Consider the following 26,754-nt stretch of genomic DNA (forward strand, 5'->3'; position numbering starts at 1 on the left):
TCTTATGCAACATTTATTTCTTTGATTGTATTCAAATTACACAGCATTTGGTAGGGTATACAATGCAAGCTTAAATGGTGCATTTGGTGATGCTTGCTTTTTTATTTTCTTTTAGTCTAAGAAAATTGCAAGACTATTCAACAAATGCAGAAGAAGAAAACAATAGCTGCAAATCTGCACAAACCCATAAGGACTAGGGGCTTCCATATTCAGTGGGAAAGTAAGGGCTGTCCTAAAAAGCTGAGCCTTTGAGTGAGCTGCTTCAAATCTCAGCTTAGATCTGGCTCTCATCAAAGTAGACAGGTCTTCGACCTGCACAACGCACAACAATCAATCTTGATGAAGTGGTTTCACTGTAACTACAAGGTGGATAGTTGGAGCCCCCTCTGTGCTTGCAGGTGGTGACCGAAAATCGGTTACGGCTACGCCGAAGCCCATTACCATAAGGTTGACCTCCAGAACCACACACATTAATGATGCTTTTCTTGTTGTCATGAATGATGGAATTTTTGTCTTTGTAGATTGGCCTGGTCATCTTCCGTCTTTCCATCATGGTGTCACAGTAGCAGTTTCCAACGTTGCTCTTTGGATTATTGTAATGCTGCTTCAGGAAGGTCTGATAATCAGGAGCATAGACACCTGGTAACAGCACCACAGCCAGAACAAAGAAGAGGACCAATTCATATCCTTTGAAGGTCATTCTCATGTTGACAGTTCGAAAGAGACACCTGAAAAAAAAGGAGAGAAAAGAGATCAATGTTTTGGTGGACTATTAAAGGCACTACAAGTAGCCCTTGACTTATAACAGTTCATTTAGTGACCATTCAAAGTTACAGTGGCACTGCAAAAAGTTTAACAGATTAACTAACAAAGTTGGAAGGGACCTTATAGGTCATCTAGTCCAACCCCCACACACACTCAAGCAGGAGACCCTATACCATTTCTGAGAAATGGCAATCCAATCTTTTCTTGAAAGTCTCCAGTGATGAAACTCCCACAACTTCCGAAGGCAAGCTGTTCCATTGGTTGATTGTTCTCACTGTCAGAAAGTTCCCCCTCGTTTCTAGGTTGAATCTCTCCTTGGTCAGTTTCCATCCATTATTCTTTGTCTGGCCTTCAGGTGCTTTGAAGAATAACTTGACCCCTTCCTCTCTGTGGCAGCCCCTCAAATATTGGGACACTGCTATCATGTCAGTCCTGGTCCTTCTTTTCACTAGACTAGCCATGTGCAGTTCCTGCAACCGTTCATTGTATGTTTTAGTCTCCAGTCCCTTAATCATCCTGGTTGCTCTTCTTTACAGTTTTTCTAGAGTCTAAACCTCTTTTTTTATAATGTGGTGACCAAAACTGCGGTACTCTAGGTGTGATCTTACTAGGACTTTATAGAGTGGTATTAGTACCTCACTTGATCTTGATTGTATCCATCTTTTAATGCAATTTAGAATTGCATTGGCTTTTTTGGCTGCCACTGTGCACTGATGGCTTATATTTAGCTGGTTCTCACTAAGACTCCAAGATCCCTCTCACAGTCACTGCTATTAAGCCTGATTTATCATAAGTGATTTATGATCATTTTCCACAGTTAAAACCTTTGCAGAATCCCCATGGTCATGCGATCAAAATTCAGATGCTTGGCAACTGGTTCATATTTATTATGGTTTCTATGACCTGGGGTCATGTTTTGTAATCTTCTGGCAAACAAAATCAATGGGAAAGCCAGATTCACTTAACAACCTGGTTACTAACTTAACAAATGTAGTGATTGACTTTTATGAAATGTCGTAAAATGGGACAAAACTAGACTTAAGGGCAGTTTTTCCCCCCATGCCATCACTCTGCTAAACAACTAATTCCCACAAACTGTTAAACTATCTAGAAAGGCAGTAATACCATCATTACTTTCATCTTCCCTATTCCCTATCACTTTATTTTCTTATGATTATAAATTCATTGCTTGTATCTTATGATTTATATTGTGTACTTAGTATCTTAGTATGATTTATGTTGATTGCTTACTTAGGATCCTATGATTATCACAAAGTCTTGTATCTAATGTTTTATGATGAATGTATTTTTACAATGACTTTGATAATGTTCTATCACTATTGTTGTACGTACACTGAGAGCTTATGCACCAGAGACAAATTCCTTGTGTGTCTAATCACACCTGGCCAATAAAGAATTCTATTAACAAATGTCTCGCTTAACAACAGAAATTTTGGGCTCAATTTGGGTTGTAAGTCAAAGACTACTTCTATTGTATTTGGAAGAGATGGAAAGTAAAATGAAGTTATTCTTGTTGGTATCTTTTGTTCAAATATTTTAGGAGTCAACTTCATGATTTCTCACTCTAAAAATGATTTCTAAATTATAAGCAGCTGTCAATATTTAATAATATCTGGTCACTCTTTTGAAGCTTCTCATCACTGATAATTTACAGAATGGGAAGTTCTTCTTGTTTTTTTGAGTTTGATTACTTGCTAGCTGACATTTCGTTACTCAACAGGATAACGTAATTGGGTCATGGAAGATTGGCTAGCAAACAACCAAGTTCAAAAACCATCAAGTCTTACAGTACAACCCTGAAGTATAAATATTATCTTTGACTGAAATATCCAGAGGTTTTTACTATTAAGCTTAATATTAATTAATTAATTCATATAATTCATATATTAAACATAAAGCTATGTTTACTGTGCATGGTTCACAACCACTTAAGCCAATGTGGCATAGAGATAACATGGTAGAGTAGGATTAGAGGTACTGAAGTTCAGGTTTTCATAGCCCAACCTACCTCTGAGAGTTAATGTGCTGAGAATATCTTTCTGTCTATCATCTGTCTGTCATCTATCTAGATATGCCCTGGAAGAAAGCAATTGCAAACCAATTCTCCATTGGTTCCCATGTGACTATGTCTGTGTAATTAATTAAATTCAGGCTCATGTTGGAGGAAAATTTACTTTTACCCCTAAAATGAGACATGGAAACTACAAACATAAATTTTACTTTGTTAGTACAATTGAATGATAAAGGTGGAGAATGCAAATTAAAAATAATTAAAGGATTAGAACAGTTTTCCTATGAGGAAAGTCTAAAAACGTTGAAGCTTTTTAGCTAAGAATCAAAGTAAGCATAAATTAACTGTCTCAGACACAATTATGCAATGCTTGGCAAGTTATTGAAAAACAGTTTGTCATTGCCTTTATCACATTTTTTCAACTTTCCTGTTGAGTCAACAGGCAATTCATATCCTGGTGGTTTCCTTTCCAAGTATTAAACAGACTAAATTGGCTTAGTTGAATGACTATGGTTGGGATTTTCTGTGTTTGTGTGGGCATTTGTAGGTGTGGATGTTTCCATATAGCCAGACATGGACATATAATACATCTATGTGTATGTACAGACAGAGGGACTTATATTTTTACCTATATTTATTACTTCCTAAAGGTGATATAGAACAGAAATGAAATTTCCAACCTGCTATAAGACAAGATAACGCTGCTATCACTTCCCTAAAGGAAGAACACCTTCAGTTGTTCAGAACAACAAATTAAAGAGAAATTCCCAACCTCAAGTCAAAGTACTGAAACAATTTGCTTAGATCAATATCCAGTAATGAATAAAAGATTTTCTTAGAAGTTCAAATTAGAAGACAATGAATGGAAGTATTACAGATAAAACATGACAAGGAAAATATGTACTTGATAAGGTTGAATAAAGACTCCAAGCAGTGACGCTGGCAATACATCTGATTGTTATATAATGACAACAATGGATGCCACTTTAACAACACTCAGCAGCAGTTTGACTGAAGGAGGAGCACAATTTCTAGACTATCCACTCGACATAGCCATATGGCAGCCAACAATGACAATACAGAAGATTCATGGCAAATAAATGTATAATAGGCAAATTGTGCATGCATACAAAACTCTATTGACAATAGGCAATTGGAATATTATATAATATTATTGGCTTAGATGATCTTATTTTTAGACAGAATGAGTCAGAATTATATAAATAAGATGTCATGAACCAAAACTATTGCTCAGATATCCAATTTCTCCAATCTCTATCCATTCAGAGAACACTTTAATTTTGATTTCTTATTTACTTACTTACATACTTACTCTTTGTTTCTGTGCTCAGTGTCATAAATATCATTTCGGTACTTCCTACTGGAAATCACTATTTTTTTTTATCCCTTCTCAGAACATTTGCTTTCCTTCTGTTACCTTTCTTGGTGCTGATACCATGATTCCTTTTTATATATAAAAATATAGATATAGATTTGATGTAGAGATAGATAGATAGATGATAAATAGATAGATAGATAGATAGATAGATAGATAGATAGATAGATAGATAGATAGATAGATAGACAGACAGACAGACAGACAGACAGACACAAACACATAGAGGGAGAGAGAGATCTAGATACAGATACAGAACATAATGGTTGTAGATATAGATATATAATTATAATATGCATGATATAGATAGCTAAATATAGATATAGACAAAGAGAGAAGTAATAGAAAAAGATAGGAAGGAGAGAGGAGAGGGAGAGGGAGTGAGGGAGGGAGAGAGAGAGGGAGGGAGAGAGGGAGGGATGGTATAGATATAGATGGTGTAGATATAAATGATATATATTGTTTTTCTCTAGCTGTGCCCTAATTCTTTTTATTCATTTATTAGACTTACATCTCATCTGTTGTTCTGGTGCCAAGATGGTCTGTCTATCACTTCCTCCTCCTATATCTTTTCTCAACAATGTCTATGTGGGTTATTTGGAACAAGAGAGAATGAGTGGCCCAAATTAGCTGAATGAACTTCAGTGGCTAAAGATGGTTTACCCAACATCCTTGCTACCGCACCACATGGCTTCATGAAACTAAGAAACAAGGACCAACTTTTGTAAAAGCTTCATTTACATTTTTGTTAATTTAATTACAGTTTCCTTAAACAATAAACAAACAATTCCAGGGGAGCATTTCAAAGATAAAGACACCTCCAATTTACTCAATCTTAGTCTAGTCTTGAGGAGTAAGGACTTCCTATTCTATTCCAGAAATACTATTTGTCCTTCAAGGTGCCTTCATATATAAAGCCCCAATGGGGTGCAGGTAGGATTAAAGAGGAAGTAGGTATAACCATCTACCAAATATGAGATTCATATATCTGGTGAAATTGGTGTGGTTAGGTTTCAACGGCAAATTTCCTAAGAGCTCTGTAGTTCCAATGCCACAGTGAAGAAATTATGCGGTGGGCGGAAATAGGCAGACTTAATATGAAGAAAGATCTGGGAGTGGGGGCTACAAAAGCATCACACAGGTGTTGAGAATGTCTCAATGTGTGTCTGAATTTTTGTTGTTGTTTCATTAAGGGCCTCTGGTGGCTCAGACTGCTAAGACAGTCTGTTATTAACACAGCTGCTTGCAATTATTGCAAGTTCAAGTCCCACCAGGCCCAAGGTTGACTCAGCCTTCCATCCTTTATAAGGTAGATAAAATGAGGACCCAGATTGTTGGGGGCAATAAGTTGACTTTGTATATAATATACAAACGGATGAATACTATTGCTTAACATAGTGTAAGCCACCCTGAGTTTTCGGAGAAGGGCAGGATATAAATGCAAATAAAAAAAAATTAAATAGGGATTTGGGGGAAAGAGAGGCATGGGGGAGACATGAGAGAAAAGGAAACAAATGAAAAAAATGACTGAAAATAGAATGCAGGTAGGGAAAATATCAATCATGATTCAATTATGAATCATGAAAAATGTTCAAGGGTAAATTAAGTCCCTGCATCTATTGCATCATGGCTGTATTTGAACATAGCTTATTGCTTAACAAAGTTTACAATTTGAATGCTGGAAGGCACCATTGTTTGTTACAAAATGGTTGGAAGATAGATAGATAGATAGATAGATAGATAGATAGATAGATAGATAGATAGATAGATAGATAGATAGATAGACAGATGAGAGAGAAAGAGAGAGATTAGACAAAGATAATAGAAGATAGAAGATAGATAGATAGATAGATAGATAGATAGATAGATAGATAGATAGATAGATAGATAGATAGATAGATATAGACAGACCGACAGACCGACAAAAAAATAGATAGAGGATGGATGGATGGATCATAAAACAGAGATAAGTGACAGATGGATGATAAATAAATTATATCTAGCTAGCTAGCCAACTAACTAGCCAGATAGAGATAGATAGATACATAGATAGATAGATGGGTGGGTGGGTGGGTGAGTGGAGGGGTGGAGGGAGAGCTGGATGGAAGGAGGGAGAGAGGAAGGGACAGATTAATATCTGGATAACTAGATAGTTAGCTAGACAGCTAGACAGTTAGATAGCTAGCTGGATGGATAGCCGGCCAGCTGGCTGGCTAGCCGTCTGGCTGGCTGATAAAATAGACAGAGATAGGTGATAATAGTTAAATAAATGATCGTTAGCTAGCTAGCTAATAGAGAATAATTTTTATTTTTTATTTTATTTATTTATTTATTCGATTTTTATACCACCCTTCTCCCGAAGGACTCAGGGCGGTGTACAGCCAAAATTAAAAACAAACAATGCAATATACAATTTAAAATACAAATTAAAAAACTTATTTTATAATTGGCCTAAAAAACTTTAAAATATAAAACTAAAACCCCATTAAAATTAATAATAGATAATTTAAAATCAATAAAATTTAAGCCAGCCCCGCGCGAATGAAAAGATGTGTCTTCAGTTCGCGGTGGAAGGTCTGAAGGTCAGGTATTTGGCGTAAACCCGGGGGAAGCTCGTTCCAGAGTGTGGGAGCCCCCACAGAGAAGGACCTTCCCCTGGGGGCTGCCAGCCGACATTGCTTGGCGGACGGTACCCTGAGAAGTCCCTCTCTGTGAGAGCGTACGGGTCGGTGGGAGGCATGCGGTAACAGCAGGCGGTCCCGTAAGTACCCAGGCCCTAAGCCATGGAGCGCTTTAAAGGTAGTGACCAAAACCTTAAAGTGCATTCGAAAGGCCACAGGTAGCCAGTGCAGTCTGCGCAGGAGCGGTGTTATATGGGAGCTACGCGTAGCTCCCTCTATCACCCACGCAGCTGCATTCTGGACTAACTGAAGCCTCCGAGTGCACCTCAAGGAAGCCCCATGTAGAGAGCATTACAATAATCCAAGCGAGAGGTAACGAGCGCATGAGTGACTGTGCACAAGGCATCCCGATCAAGGAAAGGGCGCAACTGCCGAACCAGGCGAACCTTAATTGATAATTAGTTAGCTAGAAATAGAGAGGGAGGGAGGAAGGGAGGGAGGGAGATACAGTGGTAGGTTGCTACTGGTTCACCATGGATTGGGCAAATCAGGAGGTTCCACCCACCGGTCCTGACATCTCTTCACATGTGCATAAGCTTCTACGCATGTGCAGAAGCGGTGCGTGTCCATGAGTGAACCGGTAGTGAACGAAATTGAAACCCACTACTGGATAGATAGTTAGATAAATGATAAGTAGATAGATAGATAGATAGATGATAGATAGATAGATAGATAGATAGATAGATAGATAGATAGATAGATAGATAGATATAGACAGACCGACAGACCGACAAAAAAATAGATAGAGGATGGATGGATGGATCATAAAACAGAGATAAGTGACAGATGGATGATAAATAAATTATATCTAGCTAGCTAGCCAACTAACTAGCCAGATAGAGATAGATAGATACATAGATAGATAGATGGGTGGGTGGGTGGGTGAGTGGAGGGGTGGAGGGAGAGCTGGATGGAAGGAGGGAGAGAGGAAGGGACAGATTAATATCTGGATAACTAGATAGTTAGCTAGACAGCTAGACAGTTAGATAGCTAGCTGGATGGATAGCCGGCCAGCTGGCTGGCTAGCCGTCTGGCTGGCTGATAAAATAGACAGAGATAGGTGATAATAGTTAAATAAATGATCGTTAGCTAGCTAGCTAATAGAGAATAATTTTTATTTTTTATTTTATTTATTTATTTATTCGATTTTTATACCACCCTTCTCCCGAAGGACTCAGGGCGGTGTACAGCCAAAATTAAAAACAAACAATGCAATATACAATTTAAAATACAAATTAAAAAACTTATTTTATAATTGGCCTAAAAAACTTTAAAATATAAAACTAAAACCCCATTAAAATTAATAATAGATAATTTAAAATCAATAAAATTTAAGCCAGCCCCGCGCGAATGAAAAGATGTGTCTTCAGTTCGCGGTGGAAGGTCTGAAGGTCAGGTATTTGGCGTAAACCCGGGGGAAGCTCGTTCCAGAGTGTGGGAGCCCCCACAGAGAAGGACCTTCCCTGGGGCTGCCAACCGACATTGCTTGGCGGACGGTACCTGAGAAGTCCTCTCTGTGAGAGCGTGCGGGTCGGTGGGAGGCATGCGGTAACAGCAGGCGGTCCCGTAAGTACCCAGGCCCTAAGCCATGGAGCGCTTTAAAGGTAGTGACCAAAACCTTAAAGTGCATTCGAAAGGCCACAGGTAGCCAGTGCAGTCTGCGCAGGAGCGGTGTTATATGGGAGCTACGCGTAGCTCCCTCTATCACCCACGCAGCTGCATTCTGGACTAACTGAAGCCTCCGAGTGCACCTCAAGGAAGCCCCATGTAGAGAGCATTACAATAATCCAAGCGAGAGGTAACGAGCGCATGAGTGACTGTGCACAAGGCATCCCGATCAAGGAAAGGGCGCAACTGCCGAACCAGGCGAACCTTAATTGATAATTAGTTAGCTAGAAATAGAGAGGGAGGGAGGAAGGGAGGGAGGGAGATACAGTGGTAGGTTGCTACTGGTTCACCATGGATTGGGCAAATCAGGAGGTTCCACCCACCGGTCCTGACATCTCTTCACATGTGCATAAGCTTCTACGCATGTGCAGAAGCGGTGCGCGTGTCCATGAGTGAACCGGTAGTGAACGAAATTGAAACCCACTACTGGATAGATAGTTAGATAAATGATAAGTAGATAGATAGATAGATAGATAGATAGATAGATAGATAGATAGATAGATAGATAGATAGATAGATAGATAGATAGATAGATAGAGTGACACTGATACAGTGATTGATTTCAGTTCCAGAGGTTTAGAGCAGTTGTGGCCAAGTGTTACTGCCATCTGAAAAAGGTTGAAGCATGATAGTCTAGAAGCTTGAGTATCACCCTGAATAGATAGACCTGGAAGGAAACATTACCAGATAATCTAATTCTACTTTATTGTAAAGCTACATTAACAGAATCTTGCAGTCTGAAAATACTTTTTTCTTCTCATCCCTTTTACAGTCCAAGAAACTAGGGAGGTTTTCTTCTGAGCCTTTTGCCTGACCCACATTCCTACTGTGGGCTATTCTTGACACTTATCTGACTGTTCCTTTGGCTTTCTCTGGTTGCCCAGCCTTGCAAGGCCAATCCTAAATACCACTAATTGAGGCAGATATTATATTGATATCACTTCCATGGTTGCCATGGAATGACTACATTTTACCTTTGTTTCCCACTGAATGACTGACAGCAGGAATGGAAAGAAGGAATGCTGTATGAAACATATCAGAAGCTAGAATGAATAGAAAGGGAATATGAGGAAAGAAGCAGCTTGAAACAAAGAGGGAAAGAATTATGTTACAAAATGTCATAAAAGTGTGTGGAAAATTACACTAGGAGAGCTGGTGCCTTTTTTTTTTTTGAATGAGGAATTTAATCATCCTCCTTTACTTTATTGCCATTGCACAAAATTAAATGCCCTCTTCAGTGCACATTTTAAATATAAAAAAATAAAACAGGAACACACATCCTTCACATTCTATACAATAGAATTCAATATACTATTCTGGGATGGAAGCTGTTTTTCAGCCTATTTATCCTTGTTTTTATTAGCCAGATGGTAATAGTTCAAAAAAAGGGTGCCCAGGATGAGATGAATCTTTAAGAATGTTTTGAATTTTCTTAAGGCAGCAGGAGCTATAAAGCTCTTCCAAAGAGGGGAGACAGCAATCAATGATCCTCTGGGCAATGACATTATTGTGACCCAGGCCCCAGTAGGTAGTAGGAAACTCAATGTCAAAACAAACAAACTTTATTCGAACAGCTGAGAATTACTTCATTCTCAGCGTATTTCAACTAAATTAAAACAAATTTCTCCCAACACAATTTTCTCAGTCCAATTTATCACCAACCTTGATCCAATTAGGCAAACTGCCGAAGTCCTTTCTTGGCAAAAGTTCAGAAGACACCGATACAAAATAAATGCAAGAAGACGAAGCTATCAATGTTGTTTTCTGGCAAAACCCAAAGACAGTTGCTGGTCTTTTAAACCTTATGGGAGGGGGCCAATCATCTCTTGGCCCTACTGCTGAGTTGTCCTCTTTGCTTGAGCTGCTCTTGCCTTCTGGCAGCTCTTCTCATATGTACTTTAGGAACAGGCTCCTCCTGTTCCTCTGCCACACTACTGTCAGTCTCTGGAGGCTCTGGAGTCTGCACCTTGAAGGATTTGTTTGTGTTATTGTGATTTATTGTCATTCCTATGTCATTTCTGTTTGTTTGTTTGTTTAATTTATTATATGTTATACTGCTTCCTATGTAGACTTCCAAGAATAATTTATCCTATTTTTCCACTCCTTGTAGACTTATTTTTAACATTATATTTTTTATAATATATTGTAATTGGTTGTATACAGGACTTTGTTTAGGGACAGTATAAATGTACAGTCAATAAGCAAACAAATAAAGACTCATATGAATAAAACCAGGATAAAATCTAACAATATCAAGGATCAGTTGTTTCTTTAATACAGAAAGTCAGCAACAGTGGTGGGTTGCTACTGGTTCGCACCGCATCAGGCGAACCAGTAGCGGCGGTGGCGGGAGGCTGTGCCCACCCACCTGGATACTTCTGTATGCAAGCGTGAGCACACACACACAAGTGAACCAGTAGCGATGGGATTTGTAACTCAGCAACTTCTCCTGTTTCCTTGTCCTTGCCATTTTATATGCTTATATTCAATTTCTCTATGACCACTTCCTTCTTCTCCGCAGCTTGACAGACACCAGGTTCCCCTATCTTTAGAGAAGTACCTTTTCATGAAGTTAACCTTTAGTTAAACTGCCAAAAAGCTTGAAAGAAATGGTTCTCTATTTGTTCTTGTGTAAGATCTAATGAGGTATCTAGACCTTTCTTCCTAGCCTTCTCATCATGCACTTTAGAATTTGGGAAGGGGGGAGAGACAGAATAACAGAATAACAACGTTGGAAGGGACCTTGTAGGTCTTCTGTCCAATCCCCTGCTATATTATTTCAGACAAATTGTTGTCCAAACTCTTAAAAATCTCCAGTGATCAAGAACCCACAAATTCTGGAGGTAGGTTATTCCACTGATTAATTGTTCTGAGGAAGGAAGGAAGGAAGGACAGAAAGTTTACAAAAATCCTTTTTTTGCATCTTGTTTAAATAGGAAAAAATATATCAGGCAGGTTAAAGCTGATTCATGGCCAAAACATTAGGAATTTTTTACCACAAACCTATAAAATAAATTAGTATTATTATTCCAAATTTGAAGTTGGAAAGATGAGGCTTAGGAATGAAATGTACAAAGCATTTGTAACAGGGGTGGGTTCTACTTACCTTTATGTAAAGTATGCATCATGCCCGCGCGCTCTTCTGTGCATCCACAGAAGATTTTGATGACATTTGGGTCAGTGGCCGGAGCCTCCCACCGGTTTTACTACCAGTTGTATAAAACTGGTAGTGAATTGGAGACCCTTTAAAAAGACCTTGACTTTGTGTCACAATGGTCAAAAATTTGGCAACTCCAAATCTCAACCAGCAAATGCTCTGTCTTACACATTGGAAAAAAGAATCAGAACACTAAATACAAGTTTGAAGGACATTACCTTGTAGATGACCCCCACCCCGTCAAAGATCTTGGAGTTTTCATATCAAACGATCTAAGTGCCAAAGCCCACTGCAACTACATCGCAAAAAAGGCTTTAAGAGTTGTAAACCTAATCTTGCGTACCTTCTTCTCCAGAAAGATTACACTACTAACCAGAGGATACAAAACATTTGCTAGACTAATTCTCGAATACAGCTCGCCTGTCTGGAACCCACACTTCATTTCGGACATTTATACAATTGAACGTGTTCAGAAATATTTTACAAGAAGAGTTCTCCACTCCTCTGATCACAACAAAATACCTTATGCCACCAGACTTGAAATCCTGGGTTTAGAAAATTTAAAACTCCACCGGCTTTGGCATGACCTGAGTATAACTCATAAAATCATCTGCTACAATGTCCTTCCTGTTCCTTCCTACTTCATCTTCAGTCACAACAATACACAAGCACACAATAGATTTAAGCTTAATGTGAACCGCTCCAATCTTGATTGTAGAAAATATGACTTCAGTAACAGATTGTTAATGCCTGGAATGCACTACCTGTCTCTGTGGTCTCTTCCCAAAATCCCCAAAGCTTTAACCAAAGATTATCTACTATTGACCTCACCCCATTCCTAAGAGATCTGTAAGGGGTGTGCATAAGAGCACCAGCGTACCTACCGTTCCTGTTCTAATGTTTTCTTTGATTGTATCCAATTCGTATGGTTATTCGTATGGCTTATACTTATATATACTGTTGTGTTTGACAAATAAATAAATAAAAAAAATAAAATTCATTCTCCAACCGTTTACATGGTGTGAAAAAAGCCAATTGTGGCTGATGACACAAATAGAAACCTTTCATCAGTGCATGCTGGATGTAATATGATATGGGCAAAAATAGCCTTGTATTTACAAGTTGAGCTGCCTTTGAAAAATGATCCTGAAACTTCAATTGGCAGAACTGAAAACAAGGCAGAGAGCCAACTAACCACTGAATCAATGTTGATTCAGTGGTTTTCCACTGGAATTGGCTGTCAGTCCATTTCTAGGAACATCTCAAATCACTGGTATTAAATCTGTAAAATGATTATCTTAAGAAATTGAGGCCTGGACTACTGTACAATTTACTTGTTCGCAACAATCTTCAGCTGTAGACCATTTCCAAGCATTTAGGCATACAAAGCAGGGGATCCCTTGATAAAGGTCAGCTTCATAGCATTCATATTCATCCTGGGCACCTATATTGAGTAAAAAATCTTAATTATTTTTTAAATTATTCCACTGACAGACTTCTCATTTCTCCAGGCATTTTGGTGCTATACAATGCAGATGTCCTGCTAATTCTATTGAACGTATTTATCTATCTATCTATCTATCTATCTATCTATCTATCTATCTATCTATCATCTATTTATTTATTTTGTCATAACAGTATATATAAGCATAAGCATGAAATAACTATACAATATATAAGCATATATATGAGTATGAGTATGTAATAATTATATTAATTGGATATAATGAAAGTAAACAATAGGACAGGAATGGTAGGCACTCTTGTGCTCTTATGCACGCCCCTTACAGACCTCTTAGGAATGGAGTGAGGTCAATAGTAGACAGTTTTTGGTTGAAGCTTTGGGGATTTTGGGAAGAGACATAAGAGTCAGGTAGTTTATTCCAGGCATTAACAACTCTGTTACTGAAGTCATATTTTCTGCAATTAAGATTGGAGCGGTTAACATTAAGCTTAAATCTATTGTGTGCTTGTGTATTGTTGTGACTGAAGCTGATTAGTCTTCGACAGAAAGGACATTGTAATAGATGATTCTATGAGTTATACTCAGGTCATGTCGAAGGCGGCGGAGTATTAGCTGTATTTCTTAATGCTCCTTATTTTTCCATTAACTTATGCTGTTATATTGCTAAGTTTTCGGTAGTGCATTTCTCTTGCTTTTATATTCCAGGAATTTGATCAGAAGATGCTCAAGTGTGGAAGATAGGATCCATACCAGCTTTGCAATGAAGACGCTTGAAATATAAAGAAGAGGTGTAGATGAGTGCCATTACCACTAGGAGGTGCTGTTCATTAAGGAAATTCACATTTGTAAAGGTGGTGGTGAATATTTCCAATATATATTTTTAACAGTACCGACCATCTGAAATGTAGAAGCCAACATGGAATATTAAAAGATATTTAGCCCTTCCTTTGGGGCAGTATGTAAGTGTAAGTGCTATTGCTATCTGCTGTTTAACCTAATCTATTTTCCTTCCTTCCTCCCTCCCTCCCACCCCCCCTTCTCCTCCTCTTTTCTGTCTTCAAACAAGCTATGAATCATAGATTCCTCTCCTCCCTCCCATATCCTTTCAAGACAATCCTGTGAAATAAGACACGTTTGGCAGAGAAATAGATTAATTTGTTAAAGAGTCAATAGGAGGTAAGGATTTTCCCATGACTCACTAAACAAAGTTTGGTGTATTGTGTCTTCCCCAACACACCAAACTAAACAAAGTTCTACCACGTTTTCCACATCCTCAAATAGGACATTGCTTATTGCAGAGAAATAAAAACACATTTTTAAATTGATGCTAGAGAAATGATCCAATATTTAATGTTCAGCCTTGTATATTCAAGTATATTTGAGTTGGCACAGCCATAAAAAGAGAAGTAGATTCAGTTGTGCCCCTGTAGCAACTTTTGGCTGAATGAAGTCTAATGGAGTCAGATTCAATAAGATAACTTGCTTTTGCTCATGTAAAAAATCAGTTCTATGGACCTTAAGAGAATTATGCCATGGCTGAAAATGGTAGAATCTAGAAGTTGGATTTAATTCTTGTTTTAGAAACACTGTTTCATTCTTTGCTCTTCCTCCTTTTTTTCCTTCTCCTTCCTGCTATCTCTTTACTGTCCTTCCTTCTTCCACTCAAGAGTTAGTACAGGTAGTGCTTGACTTACAACAACAAATGAGCCCAAAAGTTGCTAAGTGAGACATTTGTTAAATGAGTTTGCCTCATTTTATGACCTTTCTTGCCACATGTGTTAAGTAAATCATTGCAGTCGTTAAGTCAGTAACACAGTTGTTAAGTGGTTTCCCCATTGACTTTACTTGTCAGAAAGTTGCAAAAGGTGATCACATGACCCCGGGACACTGCAACTGTCATAAATGCGAGTCAGTACCCAAGCATCTGAATTTTTAATCACATGACCCTGCGGATGCTGCAATGGTCATAAGTGTGAAAAACTGTCATAGTTTTTTTTAATGCTGTTGTAACTTTGAAGATCACTAAATGAACTGTTTTAAGTCAAGAACTACCTGTACAGTCAATAGTACTAACTTGCTGTGAGAATGAGAGTCAGTAGGTGCCATCTTAGCTTGATTTTACATAAACCCCAATTCTATTCCCTTCAGAGATTTCTCCAGCTATCTAGATAAAAATGAAAAGAAGGACTAGGGTGACATGAGAAGCAGTTTTCCAATATCTCAGGGGCAGCCACAAAGAAGAGAGAGTCAAACTATTCTCCAAAGCACCTGAGGGTAGAACAAGAAGCAATGGGTGGAAACTAATCAAGGAGAGAAGCAACCTAGAACTAAGGAGACGTTTTCTGACAGAACAATTAATCAGTGGAATAACTTGCCTCCAGAAGTTGTAAATGCTCCAACACTTTTAAAGAAGAAATTGGATAACCATTTGTCTGAAATGGTATAGGATTTTCTGTCCCAGCAGGGGTTGGACTAGAAGACCTCCAAGGACCCTTCCAACTCTGTTATTCTGTTATCTTCTTTCCAACTTTTTAGTTGGCCACAAGAACACCATCTGATGTGTTCACTCTTGTGAGACCACTAAAAGACACCACCTTTAACTGAAGCACAAAAAAGGAGAGATGCCCTGCATGAAATGATAGTTGGAAGTGATGGGGAAGATATTCCAAGATATTCAGAGATATGCCTCTGAACAACTTTATTGAATCTGAACCACTTCTTTGAAAAAAACAACATTAATCCTCCAATATACATATACATATACATATACATATACATATACATATACATATACATATACATATACATATACATATACATATACATATACATATACATATACATATATATATATAACTTTGGAAGACAGATAGATCACTTCTGGCAGCTTTTGAAATTTTTACTGAAATATTATTAATTTCCATGTAATAAATCATGTCCAATAGCTGGTATTGAGTTGTTTAGACTTGTCACTAAGAGATAAACTTTGGAAACTGCAAGAACAAATTGTATGTCCTATTTTTTGTATTTGTTTTCCTGCTCTAAACATTATTCCCCAATTTGGCTCAAAGTTTAAACAAACGCAACATTGTAGTCAAGCCAAGAGATCAACAGTTATGTTTGTTTAGGTAGAGTCTTTCTAGAAATGCCGAATTGAAAAAATAAAAGACTCCCTGGGGAAGAATAGTCTATCTTTCTCTCTCCAATCCAGAATCTATTTTTTTTCTCCATTAAATGGTCATTAGTACATCAATGAGACATGGTCATTGATGCTAATAACCAGATGACTGCAAGGAATATAAATTCTTCAATTTCCCACCAGTCAGTTAGAACCTTTTTCGTTTTCTTTCCAAGAACCTTCTTCAATGAGAAAATACATATTTTTGAGGGGGGGGGGGGGAAACAAGAAAGTCCCATTGCCTTTTGAAAAAGCACTTTTGGGACAATCATGACCTAGACCAGTGGTCACCAACTGGTGGTCCATAGACCACTGGTGGTCCACAAGAAAATTTTGGTGGTCCGCAGAAAAATTATTTGCATTTTTTTTATATTGCACTAAATCAGGGGTCCTCAAACTACGGCCCCTGGGCCGGATATTTGCAATGAACATTTCTGTTGCTGCAGAGAATTTCCCCCTTCAGGGTCTTTTTGTGTGGGTCGGAGGGGGGTAGAAATTCCGACTCGGGGTCTGCTTCAGCCTCCTGATGTGTGCTTTGGGCAAAGGCTGAAGGGAAGTGCCGCTGGTGGCAAAGAGCTCGAGGGCCTCGTTCCAGTGGGACTGCATCATGGCCTGGAACTGGTTGACCATCTCAGCCCACTGATCCTCCAGGTGCCGGTACCTGGCTTTGCATTCCCACAGGTCTTTTCTCTGCTTGGAAAGCCTATGCTCCTAGTCCTCAGTGAGGTGCTTCTGCTTAGCCTCCTTTGAAGTCAGATCCAATATGAACTGTTTTGCCAACTCTTTCCCATGGTGGCTGCTTAGCTCCAGCAACTGCTTCCTGTTGGGGCCCTAGGGAGCCCGGGCGGGCAGGCGAGGAGGGGCTGGGAGGGGAGGGGCGAGTAGAGGCAGGCAAGGTGCCCCTCAATGTGAGTGACATTGAGTTGGCCACGCCCATCAGTCATATGACCACCTAGCCACACCCACCCAGCCAGTCATTAGGCAGATCATATTAGTGGTCCATGGGATTTAAAATTATGAATTTAGTGGTCCCTGAGATCTGAAAGTTTGGGGACCTCTGACCTCTAGATGATTGAGAATGTCCACAGACAAGTTGGAATTCCACATATCACATAGTTGCCCAGCTTGAGATACAGGGGGTTGAATTAGAACAGGGGTGTTGAATTCAGGGATGCTTAAATCTGGCCTGCGGGGCTGGCCTGGAAATGTCAAAGGATTAGCCCGCGGTGCTATGGCGGCTAAAATGGGCCAAGTGCAATTCCCCCCGTGCCTCAATGGCCCCAAACCAGCCCCAAAACAGGCTGGAAATGGGTCATGTGGCCTGTTTTCGGCCAGCAAAGTGCTGTAGGAGGCATCCATCTTGCCCACTCCCCACTCCCGCCACTATTGGCACATGGAGGAGAGCTACAATGCTGATCCTGTCCACAAAGAAATCTAGTTTGACACCCCTGGATGAGAAGATCTCCAAGTTCCCTTCCAACTCTGTTATTCTGTTACACGGGATCCTATCTTGAGAAGGGACTTGGACTAGATGATTTCTATGATCATTTCCAACTCTATGATTCCATAATAAATAAAACCAAATCAGAATTATTTTCTATTTTAACTCCATCTATTACTTTTGAAGAATGCAGCCCCCTCCAACATTCCATTCAAAAGTGAAGGAGGGGGGACTTCCCATAGTAGTCTTTATGGAGTGCAGAGAGTGAGCAACAAATATGATTAGGGGACTGGAGACTAAAACATATGAAGAATGGTTGCAGGAACTCGGTATGCCTATTTCAATGAAAAGAAGGACTAGGGGAGACATGATAGCAGTGTTCTAATATCTCAGGGGTTGCCACAAAGAAGAGGGAGTCAAACTATTCTGCAAAGCATCTGAGGGTAGAACAAGAAGCAATGGGTGGAAACTAATCAAGAAGAGAAGCAACTTAGAACTAAGGAGAAATTTCCTGACAGTTACAACAATCAATAAGTGGAACAACTTGCCTCCAGAAATTGTGAATGCTCCAACACTGGAAATCTTTAAGAAAATGTTGGATACCCATTTGTCTGAAGAACTGTAGGGTTTCCTGCCTGGGCAGGGGGTTGAACTAGAAGACCTCCAAGGTCCCTTCCAACTCTGTTATTACATTATATGTTATATTTGTAGGTTAATAAAAACAGCATAGGCCAGTGCACATGCGTGCAGCAGCCAGCTGCTTTTCCAGGTTCCATCACGTGCATGCATGCCAGACTAGCTGTAACCTGGATGTTGTGACCCAGGTTCCTGGACCCAGACTCCTGGACTCGGATGATTCAGAAAATGAGGGAGAAGACCTGGCAAGCCCTGCTTCTCTTGAGCCCTCTCCCTCCCTGGCACCCACTCAAAGGGAGGGGCCGGCAAGGCCTGATTCTCCCGGGCCTTCTTCTGATTTGGCAACGCCCCAAGAACAGTTTTGGAGGGACGCAAGATTACGAAGGCTTAATCGGCGTGCGCAGCAGCGGAAGAGTTGGGACAAAGCCAAGTCATAATTGTCATGCAGTGACATCTGCAGAGACTATAAATAGGAGGCGGGACTTCCTGGTTTTTTGTCTTGGACAAAGCAATGAATTTGGCGCGAGCTAATTCATGGAGAGAAGAATATATTCGTGAGTAATTCTGGCCTTATCTATAATTTCCTCGTTATCTCCAGAAACTTGGCAGGCCCGTGGGTAGACGTGGCCAGGACATGTATCTATGTAAATAAAAGGGAAAAAAAAAGGAAGGCCTCTGACGGACTCTTTGCTGGGAGTATTGGGGGAAGGGAAACAGAACATTTTGTCCAAGACCTGACTAAAACATCTTCCACCAAAGATGGAACAGCAGCAGGTACAGCAGCAGTTAGAGCAGCTACAAGCAGCTAATCAACAGCTCCAGCAGCAAGTGGCTCACTTGGCAGGCCAACTTGCTGCCAGGAATGTGCCTGCAGCCCCCCCCCATCCTCCCACTCCTCCTCCTCGCCGCAAGTGCCCGATAACCGTGCCGGATAAGTTTTCTGGGCAGCCTGAGATGTTCCCGACCTTCTTGGGACAGTGCCAGCTCTACATGGCTATGAGGCCAGAGGATTTCCCAGACAACCGGGCTAAGGTGGCCTTCGTGATTAACCTTCTTTCCGGCTCGGCTGCTCGATGGGCCACGCCCCTCTTGCTCCAGGACAGCCCCCTGCTGGCGGACCAACAGCGTTTTTGGCAGCACCTACGCACCATGTATGAGGACCCCGTTCGAATGCTGACGGCAACCAGGCGCCTTAAGGAACTCCGTCAAGGGAAACGCCCCCTGCAGGAGTACATCGCCGAATTTCGTCTTTTGTGCCAGGACTCTGACTGGAATGATGCAGCGCTGGTGGGCGCGTTCAGGAGGGACTCTCAGAGGAATTGCAAGACGAGCTGGCCCGCGTGGGCGCGCGGACCCTCGACAACTTGGTGCCTTTGTCTCCGCCTCGATGCCCGTCTGCAACGGCGACCGTCCCGTCGCACCCCGGGACCCTCCGTCGACATCTGCACCCCACTTCCTGCACCACCAGCACCCAGGGTCGCCCCACGTTTTGTAACCGCTGCGGAAGAGCCCATGGAGTTGGGAGCGGCCAGACCTCGCCTAACAGCCCAGGAGCGGAACCGGAGGCGCCAAGGGGGATTGTGCCTGTACTGTGGGGAGCCCGGCCACTTCGCCGCTTCTTGCCCCAGAAAGCGAAGTGGGGCACGCACGCCGGTCCCCGAATCACAGCGTGACCAATCGGGAAACGGAGCAGGCCCGACCTCGGGGAAACCCTAGGTCGGGCACGTACTAAGCCCCCACTGGACGTTGTGGAAGTAGAGACAATTGATGGACGAGAACTGGTGTCCGGCCCCATTAAATTCGCCACCCAGCCTTTGCGCCTGGCTATTGGGGACCATGAGGAGGCGATCCAGTTTTATGTCACGGTGGACCTTCATTTTCCCTTGGTCCTTGGGTTGGCCTGGCTTCGGACCCACGATCCTCAGGTGGCCTGGTCGCGGAACGCCATCTCTTTCCCGAGTCTGCAGTGCGTCGATCACATCCGCCACACCTGTGCCGGCCAGAACGTCCCCACCGCTGCCATCACCTTGCCTCCTGAGCTGACGGACTTCGCCGACGTGTTCAGCGAGAAGGAGGCGGACCGACTACCCGCATCGGCCCCACGATTGCCCGTGGACCTTCTGCCCAACGCACCACTGCCTGTGGGGCGCCTGTATTCCATGTCGGAGCCCGAGTTGGCGCCCTCAGGGACTTCCTGGACAAAAACCTGGCCCGAGGTTCATCCGGCCTTCAAAGTCCTCTCTCGGCCCCGGTCCTCTTTGTGAAGAAGAAGACAGGGACTTGCGCCTATGCTGTGATTACCGCCGGCTAACGCCATTACGGTGCGGAATCGCTACCCCTGCCGCTCATCCCGGAGCTACTGGAAAGGTTGCGGGAGGCCACGATCTTCACCAAGCTCGATCTCCGGGGCCTACAACCTGGTGCGGATACGAAGGAGACGAATGGAAGACGGCATTCGCACCGATACGGACACTACGAATACACTGTCATGCCATTTGGGTTGACCAATGCTCCCGCCGTTTTCAGCACTTCATGAGCAGCGTGTTCCGAGACATGTTGGATCGGTTCGTGGTTATCTACCTCGGCGACATCCTGATTTACTCGGTCCAGGAAAGCCACCTTCGACACGTCAGTCTGGTTCTGCAACGCTATGGAGCAACAACTCAATGCGAAGCTGAGAAATGCGTCTTCTTCCGGACTTCCATAGAATTCCTCGGGCATATCATCTCGCCCGAGGGCATAGCCATGGACCCATGTAAAGTAGAAGCTTTGTGTAGCTGGGAAGCCCCTCGTCGGGTGAAGGATGTTCAGCGCCTACTGGGCTTCGCCAACTACTACCGGACCTTCATCCCGGGCTTCGCCACACTGACAGCTCCACTTACCCAGCTCCTCAGGAAGAAGGTTGGATTGCGGTGGGGGCCCCGCCAGCAAGAAGCATCCACAGCCCCCAAGAAAGCCTCCGTCACGGAACCCGTCCTGAGGCATCCCGACCCGCTCCGGCCTTTTGTGGTGGAAACGGACGCGTCCAATGTGGCTCTGGGAGCGGTGCTGCTACAGGCTCCGACGAATGGTGGCACACTTTTTCCCTGCGCTTACTACTCCCGGAAACTCAACCCTTCCGGCGCAACTACACTATCTGGGAAAAGAGTTGCTGGCTATCAAGGCTGCATTCGAGGCTTGGCGACACCATCTGGAGGGCCCGACATCAGGTGGAGGTCGAGCGGACCATCGGAATCTCGAGCACCTCACCACAGCTCGGAAGTTAAACCAGCGGCAGATCCGGTGGTCGTTGTTTTTTGCCCGGTTCAACTTCCGCGTGACCTACATTCCCAGCGGTCACAACCGGAGGGCGGATGCCCTGTCCCACAAGCCAGAGTACCTCTGCGCCAAGGACCCCTTCCTCCACGGACAGTGCTGCCGGCAGAAGCCTTGGCCGCAGCACGGAGCCAGTGGACTTGCGGGCCCAGGTGCGAGGCGCAGCGCCAGGACGCCTGGTCGCAGCAAAGGAGGCGGAGGTGGGCCCCACGTCTCCTTGGACCTTGGAGGAGGACTTACTCAAGTTTGGGCGATTATATGTGCCCACAGGACCACTCCGAGCCCTCGTCATGACCCAGTGCCACGACAACCCTGCAGCAGGACATTTTGGGTTCTTCAAGACCCTCCACCTGGTGACACGGACCTTTTGGTGGCCCAGTGCGGCATGATATACATGCCTACGTGACATCCTGCGTACCGTGCCGGCAAGCCAAGACCGCCACGGGGCCCTCCCGGCTCCTCCAGCCCTTGCCGACACCCGACAGACCCTGGGGGCGATCTCTATGGATTTCCTGACAGACCTGCCGCCGTCCTCTGGGTTCACCACGGTGCTGGTGGTGGTGGACATGCTCACCAAGATGGCACACTTCATCCCATGCCGCGGACTGCCCACAGCCGCAAAACGGCCCGTCTCTTTCTGCAGCACATCTTCCGCCTCCATGGTCTACCGGACAGGGTGGTTTCGGACCGCTGGAGTTCAGTTCACAGCCCGCTTCTGGAAGAGCCTGATGGCGCGTTGGAGGTGCAGGTATGTCTGTCGTCATCGCACCATCCGGAGACCGACGGGGGTACAGAGAAGGTCATCGGTATACTGGAACAGTATCTCCGTTGCTTCATCAACCAGCAACAGGACAACTGGGCCGACTACCTGTCTCTGGCGGAGTTTGCTTTTAACAACTCTCAGCACACCTCTACTCAGATGACCCGTTCTTTGCCAATGTGGGTACCATCCGCGGCTCTTCCTCTGGCACCACGGACTCTCCTGTTCCCGAAATGCAGACCTTCCTGACGGAATTGCATGCGGTCCAACAGTTGGTACGTCAGCAGCTGAATCGGGCAAAGGAGGACTACAAACGGTCCGCTGACCGCTCCCGACGGGCAACGCCCCCGCTGGCAGTTGGAGACCGGTGTGGCTCTCCACCAAACACCTCCCGTCCGACCGCCGGTAAAGTTGGACCACCGATTCATCGGCCCGTTCCCTGTCGAGGCAGTCATCAACCCGGTAGCCTACCGACTGACCCTGCCACGATCCATGCGGATCCACCCGTTTTCACGGTCCCTTCTGGTTCCTGAGGCCACACCGAGTCCCCTTCGTGCCCAACAGCACCCATCACTGTCGCCGAGGACGGGTCGGAGGAATACGAAGTCCACAGCGTACGAGACTCTCGCTGGCTAAAGGGTCGTTTCCAATATTTGATCGCGTGGAAGGGATACGGGACTGATTTCTCCTGGGTAGATGCCTCCGACGTTCATGCCCCTGACCTGGTGCAGGCCTTCCATGAGCAGAACCCAGCCCGACCGCATCCCGATCGTCAGCCCCGGGGGAAGGGCCCTGCGGTGAGGGATAGTGTTGTGACCCAGGTTCCTGGACCCAGACTCCTGGACTCGGATGATTCAGAAAATGAGGGAGAAGACCTGGCAAGCCCTGCTTCTCTTGAGCCCTCTCCCTCCCTGGCACCCACTCAAAGGGAGGGGCCGGCAAGGCCTGATTCTCCCGGGCCTTCTTCTTATTTGGCAACGCCTCAAGAACAGTTTTGGAGGGACGCAAGATTACGAAGGCTTGATCGGCGTGCGCAGCAGCGGAAGAGTTGGGACAAAGCCAAGTCATAATTGTCATGCAGTGACATCTGCAGAGACTATAAATAGGAGGCGGGACTTCCTGGTTTTTTGTCTTGGACAAAGCAATGAATTTGGCGCGAGCTAATTCATGGAGGGAAGAATATATTCGTGAGTAATTCTGGCCTTATCTATAATTTCCTCGTTATCTCCAGAAACTTGGCAGGCCCGTGGGTAGACGTGGCCAGGACATGTATCTATGTAAATAAAAGGGAAAAAAAAAGGAAGGCCTCTGACGGACTCTTTGCTGGGAGTATTGGGGGAAGGGAAACAGAACACTGGAAGAGCAGCTGGCGACGGCGTGCATGCCCACAAAGAGGGCTCTGTGTGCCACCTCTGGCACGCGTGCCATAGGTTCGCCATCACGGGAATAGGCTCTTGCCAGACAGCCATTTGGTGTAGTCGTTACGACATCAGGCTAGAAATGAGGAGGCCGGGAGTGCTAGTCCTGCGTTAGGCATCAATGTGACCTTAGGTCAGCCATTTTCTTTCCACTCCAAGAAGGAAGCAATGGGAAAACTACTTCTGAAAAACGTTGCCAAGAAAACTTCAGGGAATCTCCAAGAAACTGTCATGACTGAATGGAAAAAGAAAAAGGCTCTTGCCTTTAAATGGAAATATTCTTTACAGATTGACACAGCTTGTAAAAGCAATAGGGGGCAAGGATAGATAGATGGAGGCTGCCTTGCCTTTGTTAGGTTAGTAGTAGTAGGAAAGAAGGGGACATGGTGGCTCAGTGGCCAAGACACTGAGCTTGTCAATCGAAAAGTTGGCAGTTCAGCAGTTTGAATCTCTAGTGCTGCATAACAGGGTGAGCTCCTATTACTTGTCCCAGCTTCTGCCAACCTAGCAGTTCGAAAGCACATAAAAAATGCAAGTTGAAAAATAGAGACCACCTTTGGTGGGAAGGTAACAGCATTCCATGCACCTTCGGCATTTAGTCATACCAGCCACATGACTATGGAGACATCTTCGGAAAGCACTGGCTCTTCGGCTTTGAAATGGAGATGAGCACCGCCTCCTAGAGTCGGGAACGACTAGCACATATATGCATGGGGAACTTTTACTTTTATCTTTTAGTGGTAGGAAAGGCTGGAAACAGGTCACAGATCAGTAGTGGGTTGCAAATCCCATCGCTACTGGTTTGCTCATAGGCACTCGCTCATTCGCATACTCATGCACGATGCTTCTGCACATGTGCAGAAGTGTCCAGGTGGGTGGGCGAAGCCTCCTGCCGCTGCAGCTATTGATTCACCTGATCTGGGGAAAACTGGTAGCAACCCACCACTGATCCAGATTCATATTATGCATTCATGTCCTGAACAAACAGCGGGACATTTTCATGCAGCAGAAAAGGGGGTATGTGATTGCTCTCTTTGATTCTTTAGGTTTAAGCTAATTATGGAGAATAACAGAGCTGGAAGGGACCTTGTAGGTTTTCTAGTCCAAACCCATGCCCAAGCAGAAGACCCTATAGCATTCCAAACAAATGACCGCCCAATCTCTTCTTTAAAAACTACAGTTTTGGAGCACCCGCAACTTCTGAAGGCAAGGCATTCCACTGGTTAATTGTCCTCACTGTCAGGAATTTTCTCCTTAGTTGCAACTTGGTTTTCTCCTTGATTGGTTTCCATCCATTGCTTGAGAATAAATTGTTGGGCACTATTTGTAGGCCACATCAGTTCTAAAAAATTGGTGAAGAAAAAAAAAAGGATTACGAAATCTCTATAAAATAGTGTCCTTGATAAGCCTGAACAGAAAGAACAAACTGTATGATGAGATCAGAACATTTTATCCTAGGTATAGATTAAAAAGGAAGGATCAGTCAATTCAGAGCTGGCAAAAACACTCTTCGTGGAAGAGATCTAATTGGACTTGGGGGGGCATTTTGGGGGGGGAGATGTACACACCATCTCATCCAGTAATAAGCTTCACTTCTGAGTTAGCCTTCGGATTAGGGCATAAAAGGTTGTAGAATAAAAGGGGCATCAAAACACATTTCCTGTGCTGTGGCTCCTACAGTTGGTTTCCACACAAGGGACTCACCTGTTTTATCTTCTTTGCAGGTAAGTAAGATGTTATCACCCCTTCCTTTCTAAGCCTATTCTTGACTTCTTCATATTGTGGATATTGTCAACTACTTGTTTATGGTCTGCAAGTATAAAATGCTGTTTCAGCCATGATTTGTTTTAAAGACTGTCAGAAATTTTGCAACTCTACGAAGGCATAATATGAGTGGTGAGTTTGAACTGGTTCGCAAGAACCAATAGTAAAACCAGCAGGAGGCTCTGCCCACTGACCCGAATGTCATCAGGAAGCTTTGTGCATGCGAAGCAAGCGTGCGCGGCCCCGTTGTGAACTGATAGTAAAGATAAGTAGAACTCACACCTGCATAATATGCTTAGAAGATGTTTTGAAAGTCCTGATTCATTTTTGATTGTATGATTCCTTTTGGATGGCCGTTTCTCCCCACTTGTCACTTTGAGCATTTTTCATGGATAGAGTGGAGTGGAGTAAAATAATATTAGTATAGAATAATATTAGAATAGAATAATATTGTGACATACCATTTATTGTTCTATTAATCATATAAACAGCCACTGGCCCAAAACTCTGCTGTCTTTGCTCTCTTTGAAGCCAGAAATAAATAAAACCAAGGCTTACTTATTTATTTATTCAAAGTCTACTCACCCATCTCACTGATAAAGCAACTCTGGGTAGTTTACAATGTAAAAGATTAAAATATATTAAAAAAATTAAAATTAGGAGAAAAAAATGAATAGAAAAGCTCAAAACCAATATGATGTGCGGCCAGGAGATAGAGATCTTCTTTACCTAATCAGTCACACACACACACCCCAACATAGCTGGCCACTGTTGGGGTCCAGGTCAACTTTTCAGGCTCTTCTGGAAGGATTGTGGAGAAGGACATCCGACTGAAGAATATTCCAGAAGGTGGAGCCACAGCAGAAGACTCTTTTCCTGGACTCTGCCAACTGAATTTTTTTGGCCAATGGAAGGCCAGTGGCGGGTCCCAGGAAACTGTCGCTACCAGTTCATTCATGCGCGCACATGCACGCTTGCTCGCTGTGCTTCTCAGCATGCATAGAAGGATCCAGGTGGGTGGGCAGAGCCTACCCTGCCACTATCAGTTCGCATGATCAGTGAAAACTGGTAGCAACAC

General features: G+C 43.3%; 1 protein-coding gene across 7 annotated transcripts; it reads right to left on the reverse strand.

Moving 5' to 3' along the window:
• LOC131198713 (angiogenin-2-like) lies at positions 1-25,638 on the reverse strand. Of its 7 annotated transcripts, XM_058183646.1 has the most exons (3): positions 12,584-12,759; positions 10,414-10,508; positions 1-728 (listed from the first exon to the last, which is right to left on the reverse strand). In XM_058183646.1, exons 2-3 carry the CDS (start codon positions 10,431-10,433, stop codon positions 275-277), a joined length of 474 nt encoding a protein of 157 aa, XP_058039629.1. In that variant the 5' UTR covers positions 10,434-10,508; positions 12,584-12,759; the 3' UTR covers positions 1-274. The 7 variants fall into 7 exon arrangements, with proteins under 7 accessions (XP_058039629.1, XP_058039634.1, XP_058039630.1 ...); XM_058183651.1 differs by lacking the exons at positions 10,414-10,508; positions 12,584-12,759 and adding an exon at positions 25,617-25,638; XM_058183647.1 differs by lacking the exon at positions 10,414-10,508 and having other exon boundaries at positions 12,584-12,756.
• Positions 25,639-26,754: the final 1,116 nt, after the last annotated feature.

Source organism: Ahaetulla prasina, chromosome 4 (assembly GCF_028640845.1).
Source record: "Ahaetulla prasina isolate Xishuangbanna chromosome 4, ASM2864084v1, whole genome shotgun sequence".
NCBI lineage: Eukaryota > Metazoa > Chordata > Lepidosauria > Squamata > Colubridae > Ahaetulla > Ahaetulla prasina.

Excerpts from the sequence above, each read along its gene's own strand:
- LOC131198713 (XM_058183645.1), bottom strand. The coding sequence starts at position 11,961 with ATGAAAACTCCAAGATCTTTGACGGGGTGGGGGTCATCTACAAG. Across the intron at positions 729-11,917 it reads GGGTGGGGGTCATCTACAAG|GTGTCTCTTTCGAACTGTCA; the intron begins GTAATGTCCTTC and ends CTTTTTTTTCAG.